The 11,092-nt window shown below is 62.5% G+C and overlaps 1 protein-coding gene across 1 annotated transcript; it reads right to left on the reverse strand.

Moving 5' to 3' along the window:
* Positions 1–285: 285 nt before the first annotated feature.
* Positions 286–10,134, reverse strand: LOC126651508 (zinc finger protein 628-like). The gene is made up of 9 exons (XM_050337464.1): positions 10,083–10,134; positions 8,964–9,074; positions 8,292–8,525; positions 8,076–8,195; positions 6,072–7,672; positions 3,403–3,744; positions 2,806–3,019; positions 2,412–2,519; positions 286–1,739 (listed from the first exon to the last, which is right to left on the reverse strand). Exons 1-9 carry the CDS (start codon positions 10,093–10,095, stop codon positions 718–720), a joined length of 3,765 nt encoding a protein of 1,254 aa, XP_050193421.1. The 5' UTR covers positions 10,096–10,134; the 3' UTR covers positions 286–717.
* Positions 10,135–11,092: the final 958 nt, after the last annotated feature.

Raw genomic sequence — 11,092 nt, forward strand, 5'->3', positions numbered from 1 at the left:
CCACAGGCAGAAGGATGAGCGGCTGAGGGGAGCAGGGAAGGGCAGGGGATGGAGCGGCCCTGGCTGCCGTGGGCAGGGGGATGTGTCGCTCAGCACTGCCAGGGAGTCCCGTGGTGCCCAGATCCCACATGGGGGATTCTTGTGGGACCACTCCAAATTCCCATCAGGCAGTTCCACATTCCTCCCCCCATCACCCCAGGAAGATGGTGATCCCCATCCCTTTCCATCCCCATCCCTCTCCAATGTCCCAAGCCCACCCCCTGGAGCACAACAGGAGACCATGAGTCTTTTATCCAAGTCTCTTCCTGGTTCATCCACTGATCCCAACTGTGGCCCAGGCCCCTCAGTGTATCCAGACTAATCCTGGGCCACCAACCATCCCAGGGACACTGACCACTCCCAGACCATCAACCACCCCCAGGCCAGTGACCACTCCCAGGCCACCTCCCTCCAGACTGGCAGTGTTCAAACAACCCTGAATTCCACCATTCCCCGGGATCCCACAGCCACTGAATCCACGGGGCAGTGGCACCGCCCGGCTCAGCTCCAGCCACTGACCCTCCTCTGCTGCCTCCTGACCAGTCCCTGGGGGCCTTTCCCTGCCCACGCAGCACATCCTTCCTCCTCCTCCTCCTCCTCCTCCTCCTGGAGCCCCCGGTGGTGCCACAAGTCCTATGGTGATGTGACACCAGCTGCCTTCCCTCCTCCAGCCCTCAGCTACCGACTGTCCTGGCCCAGAGCCTCGCAGGGCTCCAGGTCCCGCCTGTGTCCCGGCAAGCTGCCGGCCGGGGAGCCGGCCACGGCGTGCACCTTCTGGTGGTGGTTCAGCGACTGCCGGTGCCGGAAGCTCTTGGTGCAGCCGTGGCACTGGAAGGGCCGTTGCTGGGTGTGCCGGCGCTGGTGCTCCTCCAGCGACGCTTTCTGGGGGAAGCTCTCGGCGCACTCGATGCAGCGGTAGAGCCGCTCCCCGGCGGCGCTGGCCCGCGCCGGCCGGCCCGGCCAGGTGCCCCGCGGCGGCCCGTGGATGCGCTGGTGCTTCTGCAGGTGGTGCTTCTGCACGAAGCCCTGCCCGCAGGAGGGGCAGCGGTAGGGCCGCTCCCCGGTGTGGATCCGGTAGTGCTTGTTGAGGTTGGACTTCTCGTTGAAGCTCTTGCCGCAGTCCGGGCACTGGAAGGGCCTCTCGCCCGTGTGCAGGCGCTGGTGCCGCAGCAGCGCCGCGTGGTGCGCCAGGCTCTTCCCGCAGGACGAGCAGATGAAGGAGCCGTTGCTCTTCCTCTGCTGCCGCGCCAGGAGGTTGCGCGTCAGCCGGGCGCTCTTCCAGCCCGGCGGGAGCGCCCTGGGATCGTCCCCGGCGGCGCAGGGATCGTGCTGCTCCCAGCCGGGCTGCGGCGAGGCCCCCTCGGCGCCGGGGTCTTCTGCCAGCGGCATTCCCTGCGGAAGGGCGAACGGCTGCTCCGTCCCTGCGCCCAGCGCGTGCTCCATGGGGAAGGGCAGCCCCGGGGCGGGATGAGCCTCCACTGGCACCACCACTGGCTTGAATTCCCCCAGGGAGAACTCCCCCAGTCCCGCCCCGGCCGCCTTGGGCCCAGCCACGCCGTGGCTCTCCCAGGGAACCGGCTGCTCCTGGCTCAGGGGAACCTCCTCGTCCAGCCTCTCCGCGGGGACCGTGGGCAGAGCCAGGAGCTCGGCCCCGTCCTCCGGCAGCTGCTGCTCTTCCTTCTTGATCACGATCACCTCACCTGCGGAGACACAGCAGTTCGTGCCCGGGAAGGGAAGTTCTGCCATGCCCACAGCTCCAGAGCCGGAGCAGGAAAGGAGCTTCCCCACCACCTGTCGGTGAGAGGAACCGGCAAAGAACAAAAGGGAGCAGGAAGGTTTTACTGGGAAGAGAAGGGGGACCTCAGGGCAGCTTGTTGGACCTCAGAGACGTGGAATCATGGAATCATTGAGGTTATAAAGCCCTCTGAGATCACCAAATCAAATCATTAACCAAGGACTGCCAAGGCCACGACTAACTCGTGTCCCCAAGTGTCACATCCACATGGCTTTAAATCCCTCCAGGAATGGGGACTCCACCACTGCCCTGGACATGCTGGACACGGTGGACACAAAGGACTGACAATACAATCCTCACAAAGAATCCAAACCAGAGGGAAAATGAAGGCAAAGCTGAGCTGCGGAGTCCTCTATCTTGGAAGGAACTGCCAGGAATGGTGGAGTTTAAGTGGGTGAATCCAGGGAAAAAGGTCAAAGCAAAACCTCCCTGGAGCAGGAGGGAGAATCCACCTGCAGGCACCCAGCCCCAGAGCCACTCTCTCTGAGCCTTGCTTCCCATTTTCCATCCTGATAAACCCCATCCAGTCCAAGTGGGTCCCTAGTGCCCATCCTCAGCCCCCAGCACTGTCACTCACCATCACCAAGCTGTCCCACCACCACTCCCTTCTCTGGCAGCTCAGGGATCCCGGGATCCTCCCTGTCCTCATCCGGTGGCAGCAGCGTGGATTTGCCATTTCCAGGCCCTGGGAAGGAGGGAGTGATGGGATGAACGCTGATGGTGAGGCTCAGCCAAAGGGGTGTCCTGGGCTCCCAGGATGATCCGATCACACAGGACACAGTCAGTCAAACCAGGCACGAGATTTCCCAGGAAGTGTCTGTCCAACACTCAGCCTCTAAAATTTTAGCCCAGAATTAATCAGCACTAAAACTTAGGACTCTCTGCAGCAAATCCCTGCCTGGTGGTCCATGTATGGCCCATATCCCAGGAAAAAAAAATGGTGCAGGAACACCGGCTTCCGGACAAGTTACCTGGAATCCCCCCACATTCCGTGTGGGGAGGGCTCGGGAGCTGGATCAGCCCAGGGATGATGATGCCTCTGACGTGATCTGACTGATCCTCCACGAGAGGGACAGTGGCCTCGTAATTCCCCTTCACAGCGAGTCCGTGGAGCTCCCGGCTGTCCGTGTTCACCCATTCCTGCTCCGGCAGAACGGCCGCCTCGCCCTCGCCCGCCACTGGCACCTGGAAACATGGGAGGCTCCACCACAGGGATCCCAACCTCTTCCCCCTCCGAGCCCCACCGGTGCTCCAGGAGAGTCCTGCAGGGTCCGGAGCTCCTACAGATGGAGCTGTGCCATGAGGGACATTCCCAGACATCCCAGTGAGGCTCCGGTGTTTCCCCTCAGACCACTCACCGTGGGCTCATTCCCATCCGCATTCCCATCCCCATCCCTGTCACCATGAACTCATCCCTGTTCCCATTCCCTCGGGTTCATCTCCATCCCCGTTCCCCAAGTCACTGTCAGTCTGTCCCTGTTCCCCGGGTCCCATTCCCTGGTGCTGGTCCCCATTCCCCGTGCCCCGTCCCTGTCGCCGTTCCCTGACCCCATCCCCGTCCCTCTCACCGCGCGGGCCGTTCCCGGTTCGCCGGGCCCCATTCCCGTGCCGGTCTCCCGTGTGCGCTCCGGGCCGTTCCCGCTGCCGTTCCGGGGGCGGGGGGCCCGGCCGGCCCCGCAGCGGCAGCGGCGGAGCTGTCTCTGCAGGCGGCGGAGGCGGCGGGCGTTGTCGCCCAGCAGCGCTGCCAGGCGGGCCCCGCCGGCCCGCACCGCCCGCTCCAGCCCCGCCACGCGCCGCTCCAGCCGCTCCAGCCGCCGCTCCGCCGCCGCCCACGGAGCCGCCATGGCCGGGGCCGCCCCGCCGCCAACACCGGCGCCCGGCCAGGCCTCGGGAGCCCACGCGGGGCGGTGCTGCGGGGGCAGCGGGCGGGGCGGTCCCGGTGCCCGCGGGGGTCCCGTCGGTGGCTGCGCCGGGCCCCGCCAGGCCATGGCCGCCCCTCAGCGCCGCCCGCCCGCAGCGCCCCCTGCCGGCACCGGCACCGGCACCGCCGCACCCCACACGGCCACGCCCCCCGCCCCGACCACCCGCGTACCCATCCCACTCTATCCATCCATCCCATCCTATCCCATTCCATCCATCCATCCCATCCCATTCCATCCATCCCACCCCATCCCATCCATCCCATCCTATCCTATCCCATTCCATCCATCCCATCCCATCCCACCCCATTCCATCCATCCATCCCATCCCACCCCATTCCATCCATCCATCCCATCCCATCCATCCCATCCCATCCCACCCCATCCATCCCATCCTATCCCACCCCATCCCATCCATCCCATCCCATCCCATCCCACTCTATCCATCCCATCCCACTTTATCCATCCCATCCTATCCCATCCCATCCCATCCCATTCCATCCCATCCCATCCCATTCCATCCATCCCATCCCATCCCACCCCATTCCATCCCATCCCATCCCACCCCATTCCATCCATCCCATCCCATCCCATCCCATCCCACTCTATCCATCCCATCCCATCCCATCCCATCCCACTCTATCCATCCCATCCCATCCCATCCCATCCCATCCCATCCCATCCCATCCCATCCCATCCCACTCTATCCATCCCATCCCATCCCATCCCATCCCATTCCATTCCATCCATCCCATCCCATCCCATCCCACCCCATTCCATCCATCCCATCCCATCCCATTCCATCCATCTCATCCCATCCCATTCCATCCATCCCACCCCATTCCATCCATCCCATCCCATCCCACTTTATCCATCCCATCCTATCCCATTCCATCCCATCCCATTCCATCCATCCCATCCCACCCCATTCCATCCATCCCATCCCATTCCATCCCATCCCATCCCATCCATCCCATCCCACCCCATTCCATCCATCCCACCCCATTCCATCCCACCCCATCCCATCCATCCCATCCCACCCCATTCCATCCATCCCATCCCATCCCACCCCATTCCATCCATCCATCCCATCCCATCCCATTCCATCCATCCCATCCCATCCCATCCCATCCATCCTATCCCATTCCATCCATCCCACCCCATTCCATCCATCCATCCCATCCCACCCCATTCCATCCATCCATCCCATCCCACCCCATTCCATCCATCCCATCCCATCCCATCCCATCCCACCTATCCCATCCCATCACATCCCCCCCACATCCCTATCCCATTCCCACTCCCACACCTGGACCGCACCTCCAGCCCCCAAACCCCCAGTGCCCAGTGACTCCCCCAAACCCAGTGCTTCTCCAGCCTCATCACTCTCTCACTGCATCTCATGGCAGGCCTCACTGCCATTTCCAGTGCCCCCCAAGGCCTGGCCATACTCCCCATCCCATCCCCTTCCCCATCCCCATCCCAAACTGGGACTGCAGCTGCAGCCCCCCAGCACCACATGACACCCCTACCCAGTGCTCCATTCTCACTCTTCCCTCACCCCATCCCACTGGGACACCCCCTCTGCCATTCCTGGTGCCCCACTAGATCCAGCAGGACCCTCCCAGAGCCCCCCAAGGAATCAACGTTCAGCATCCTGGTTTCTACAGCATCTATTGGCACTCTCCAGAACAGGGACCCACTCCTGGCATCCCACCCGCTCCATCATGGCTCAGAAACAAGGAGCACCCCCAGCATGGGCAGGGTGGGTTCCCTCCACCCCAGGGGTAGGAGAGTCAGAGAGATAGAGGGAGAGGGGAGGAGACAAGAAGGCCCACAGCAGCTTCCCATCCCCAGAAGGTCACTTCAAGGTCCAGCAGTGACCTCCCATTCCCAGGAGGTCACTTTGAGGCTCAGCAGTGGCATCCCATTCCTGGCAGGACACCTCAAGTTCCAACAGCAGCTTCCCATCCCTGAGAGGACACATCAAAGTTTAGCAGCAGCTTTCTGTGCCCAGGAGGACACCTCAAAGTCCATAAGCAGCTTCCCATCTCCGTGAGGTCAATTCAAGGTCCATCAGCAGCATCCCATTCCTGGGAGGTCAATTCAAGGTCCATCAGCAGCATCCCATTCCTGGGAGGTCAATTCAAGGTCCATAAGCAGCATCCCATTCCTGGGAGGACACTTCAAAGTCCACCAGCAACATTACATTCCTGGGAGGACACCTCAAGGTCCCACAGCAGGTTCCCATCCCTGCGAGTACACCCCGAGGTCCAAGAGCAGCCTCCCATTCCCGGGAGGAGCCCTCAAGGTCCAGCAGCAGCACAGCACCCCTGGGGGGTCACACCCTGGCTTCCCACCCGGTCTCCTGGCGCGGTTCCCGCCGGGACGGGCAGCGGGGCGGCGCAGGGGAGCGGCCGGTTCTGCCGCATGTGGATCCTGCGGTGCACCTTGAGGTGGGAGAACCTCTTGAAAGTCTTCTGGCAGATGCCGCACTGGTGGGGCCGGACGCCCGTGTGTGCCCAGTGCTGCCGGACGAAGTCGGAGACGCAGGTGAAGCTCTGGTTGCAGCAGGGGCACAGCATGAGGTGGCGGCCGGAGTGCCGGCGCTGGTGCACCGTCAGGAAGCTCTGGCTGGAGAAGTTCTCCAGGCACTCGCTGCACGTGTACAGCATTTTCCCAGGGGACAGAGGGCACCTGGCAGGGCTGGGCTTCTCCCACACCACGCCACAGTCCCTGCTCAGGGCTTGGGGCTGAGAGGCCGGGCACGGCGCTCGACTGGGACACGCCTCTGGCTGAGTCAGGGGTTGGCAGATCCCACTGGCTGCCCAGGTTTGGGGCTGGGACGTCAGCCACGGTGCGTGGCTGGGACGTGCCTCCGGCTTTGAGGCCTGGCAGGTCCCATTGGCCACCCAGGCTTGGGGCTGGGATGGTGGGCACGGTGTCTGATTGGGAAACGCCTCCGGCTCCGAGGGCTGGCACAGCCTGTTGACTGCCCAGGTTTGGGGCTGGGATGTTGGGCATGGCACCTGGTTGGGACACGCCTCCGGCTTTGAGGCCTGGCAGGTCCTGTTGACTGCCCAGGTTTGGGGCTGGGACGTTGGGCACGGTGTCCAGCTGGGACACTTCTCTGGCTCTGAGCCCTGGCAGGTCCCATTGGCCACAAAGATTTGAGGCTGGGATGTCGGGCACGGCACCTGGCTGGGACACACCTGTGCATCCAGGGGCTGGCACGTCCCGTTGGCTGCCCAGGTCTGGGGCTGGGATGTTGGGCACAGTGTCTGACTGTGACACACCCTGGGCTCCGAGGGCTGGCAGGTCCCCTTGGGCACCGAGGCCTGGGGCTGGGATGTCGGGCATAGCACCTGCCTAGGACACACCTGAGCATCCGGGGGCTGGCACGGCCCGTTGGCCACCTGTGTTTGGGGCTGGGAGGTTGGACACGGTGTCCGGTTGGGACACGGCTCCGGCTCCGAGGGCTGGCACGTCCCGCTGGCCGCCCAGGCCCGCAGGTGCCGCCTGATTTTCTTCTTGGACATGAAGTGGCGGTCGCAGTGCACGCAGACGTAGGGCGCCAAGTTGCTGTGGCTGTGCTGGTGGATAAGGAAGTTGATCTTCAGCAGGAAGTTTTTGCTGCAGATGGGGCAGGAGTAGAATTCCCGGGTGGCATTTCGCTGGCAGGCTGCCGGCCGGCCCAGGCAGGAGCCCTTCTCTGGCTTTTCTGGGCCAGGATCGACCTTTCCTGGTCCTTCAGGAACGTCGGCCACTGGACCTTGGCCAGCATTCCCTGAATCCACACCCTCCTGTTCCAGACCCTTCTCCTCTTCCGGACCCTCTGAGGATGTTTCAGGCACTATTGGTTTCTCCACAGTGACCTCCTCCTGTGGCACCTCCATTGGGATCCCCACCTCAGTGTCTGCTGGGAATTTTTCACAGCCCAAACATCACTTTTCCACATGGTTTTGAGGCATGAACGGCAAAAAGCTTTGCTCCCACCCTCACTCACTTCCCAACCCGTTCCCAGCCAGCACCCAGCACAAATCCCAGCCCTGCTCTCCTCTTCCAGCTCGATCCCTGCACCGTGCAAAAGCCAGGAACAGCCCCAGCCCACCCCTGCAGACACCCCAGGGGCAGTTTGAGGTGGCGAACACCACCCAGGTAGGACAAGGAAGTCTGAAACCACATCAGGGCTTGTCCAGGCAGGTGGTGCCCCATCCCAAATGGTTTCAAGGCTGGCAACTGGATTTGCTGCCAGAGTCCTTTCCTGGAAGCCCCAGGCCTAGAGAGAGCCCCAAGGAGGGATAAAGGTTCTGCCCCAGTACCTGCTGCGAGGGGAGATGATGGAGACTGGTTCTGATCCACTGCTGCAGAGAGTGGGCAGGAAGGGGCCGGGGTCAGCTGGCTGAGATCCCCTGGGACAGCAGCTTCCAGAGGGACGGGGGCTGTGAGGGCAGGAGGAGCAATGCAGGTGGGTGAGAAACAGCAGGGCAGGGGTCCAGGACCCCTTGCAGCAGCAGTGGAGTGTGCCAGGCACTCACGTGTGCTGCAGTTCTCCGGGACTGCAGGGCTCCCACTTTCCTCTGCCCACTTCCCACCTTTCTCTGCTGACTTCCCACTTTGCTCTGATGGGTTCCCACCTTCCTCTGCCAGTTTTCCACTTTCCTCCGCCAGGTTCCCGCTCTCCTCTGGCTCCCTGCAGCTCCCGTCACCAGGCTCTGTTGTCTTTGCCTCCAGCACCCCATCCCCTCTGGAGCAGCTTGGGCGGGCCAGCTCTGCAGAGGACAAGGACACTTGGATTTCCCAGGAGTCAGGGAGCTCCAAGGAGCCAGCACAGGATCCCATCCCACAGGGTGTCAGGATCCCTCACACACAGCTGCTGCTGGGGCAGGGGTGTTCCAAGCTATCCCAATGTCCCAGTGTGTGTTCCCTGTGTTCTCTCCCAGCACAGGCTGTCACAGCCATCACAGGACACCTCCCCATCCCTGGGAGTGTTCAAGGCCAGGTTGGACGGGGCTTGGAGCAACCTGGTCTATGGAAGCTGTCCCTGCCCATGGCATGGGGCTGGAACAAGATGAGCTTTAAGGTCTCTTCCAACCCAAACCACTCTGGGATTCTGGGATTCTGAGTCACTGGGGCTGAGGACAGGGACAACCATGGTCCTGGTGAGCAGCCAGGAGCTCCTGGCATGGAAAAACCCCAGTGTCACACACCTCCAGCTGGCTCTGGGGACACATCCGCTGCCTCTGGCTCCGGCTCCGTCAGCGTGCTCAGCTCTTCTCTTTCCAGCCAGAGTAGCAGGTCAGGCTTGGACAGGGCACAGTCTGGGCAAGAGTAGGACAGACATCAGGGACATGATGGGACAGGGACTCTGTGGGTGCACCCACAGCTGGGCAACACAGAGCCAGACCCAGCCCAGGAAACTTCTCCAACCAGGACAGCGACGGGAGTTACGGACACAGACAGGAAACAGCAGGCAGAGCTCACAGGGGAACATGGAAAGCAGCCTGGGACAGCCCCCCAGGAACAACAGCAAGAAAATCCATCCTTGCTCCAGCCCTGCATCAGAATCCCTCATTCTCCCAAAAATTTACCTCAGGGATAGGAAAATACCCCAAAAAACAGGAATTGTTGAGGCTCCTGACTGAATGTTCAATCAGGAGCACCAGGGCAGTGCCTGTCCCTGTGCTGGCACTGCTGAGACACCTCCAGTGCTGGGGGCAGTTCTGGGGTCTCCAGGTACAGGACATGGAGGGGCTGGAGCGTGTGCAGGGAAGGGAAGGGAGCTGGGAAGGGGCTGGAGCAGCAGGAGCAGCTGAGGGAGCTGGGGGGCTCAGCCTGGAGGAAAGGAGGCTCAGGGGGGACCTTCTGGCTCTGCAACTCCCTGACAGGAGGGGGGAGCCAGGAGGAGTTGGGCTCTGCTCCCAGGGAACAGGGACAGGAGGAGCAGGATGACAGGAAACAGCCTCAGTTGGAAGTTCAAGTTCAAATTTGGGAAAATTCCTTCCTGGGAAGGGCTGTCCAGCCCAGCACAGCCTGCTCTCCCCATCCCTGAAAAACCACTTGAGGACTTGGGTTGGTGGAGGACTTGGTGGTCTTGGTAGTTCTGAGGGAATGGCTGGACTTGATGACCTCAGAGGCCTTTTCCAACCTCAGCAATTCCATGATTCTATGAGTCTGTGCTTCCTGCAGCTCCACAGCCTGTCTCACTACCACACAAGGATCTGGATGGACACAGAGAGCAAATTCCTGTGCTGAAAAGAGGGAATTTCAACCCAGGGAGTTCAGTGTCCCTGTTCTCCACGAGGAAAAGGCACCGAGTGCTTACTAACCCTTCCTGCGCATCCCTGCCAAGCTCCAACCGCTGCCGGAGGGGACAGGGAATGGAGAGGATCATTTGAGAGCTGGAGAGATCCCAGTGAAAGGCAAAGAGGCAGAAAAGTGACCCCGAGAGAGCTCCCCGGGGCAAGCACAGCCTACACAGGGACACCAGCATCTCGTAGTTGCCTTCCATGACGCTCCGGTAGAGCTCCCGCTGTCCCTCGTCCAGCGTGTCCCACTCCTGCCGGCTGAACCGCACCGCCACCTCCTCGAACCGCACCGGCACCTGCGGCAGGGCTGCCATGGGGGAGAGGGCAGCTCCCAGACCCTCAGACACCCCCCTCTGACCTCCAACAGCCCCAAAAGCAGCCCCTCAAAAGCACCCCTGAGGAGTGCCCCGTGCTTATTCCCACCCCCATAAAGATCCCCCCTCCCAGCGGCCCACAGGATTCACCCCTGCTCTCCCGAGATCCACCGCAGCCTCCTCAGGAGACACCCACCCAGCCTCGTAGGCAGCCCCCAGATTCACCCTCAGTCCCCTGAGGAGCCCCCCAAACCGCTCCCAAATCCTAAACAGCCCTGCATGCTCCTCCCCCCAGGCTCCCCCTCAACTTCCCACCATGCCCAAAGTGACTCCGGGATCACTCCCACCCCCCAAGCAACCCCTCAGCCCCACAATAGCCCCGTAAGTGCCCTCCCGGCCCAATTCCAGCACTCCTCGACCCTCACCACCCCTCAAAGTTCCCCCCAGCTCACCTCCAGCCCCCACAATGGTCCCATAAGTGACCGCCCCCGACCCATTCCCAGCCCTTCCTCGCCGCGCATCACTCCCCTAAGCGCCCCCCAGCCCCACAATCGCCCCACCCGGCCCTCCCATCCCGGTTCTCACGGCGTGGAGCCGCAGGGCCGCGGGGCTCCGATCCCGCAGCGCCGCCTCCGCCCGCTCCATCCTCCGCTCCAGCGCCTCGAGGCGCTCCCGCAGCTCCGCCATAGCCCCCTCCGGTCCCCTCGGCGCGGGCCC

Source organism: Myiozetetes cayanensis, unplaced genomic scaffold (genome assembly GCF_022539395.1).
Source record: "Myiozetetes cayanensis isolate MyiCay16 unplaced genomic scaffold, myiCay2020 scf1, whole genome shotgun sequence".
Classification (NCBI taxonomy): Eukaryota; Metazoa; Chordata; class Aves; order Passeriformes; family Tyrannidae; genus Myiozetetes; species Myiozetetes cayanensis.

Coding starts and splice junctions, on each gene's coding strand:
- LOC126651508 (XM_050337464.1), bottom strand. Junction 8,526..8,963: donor GTCCCCAGAGCCAGCTGGAG/GTGTGTGACACT, acceptor TGTCCTCTGCAG/AGCTGGCCCGCCCAAGCTGC. Junction 3,745..6,071: donor CCCAGGGGTGCTGTGCTGCT/GCTGGACCTTGA, acceptor CTGCCCCCGCAG/CACCGCCCCGCGTGGGCTCC.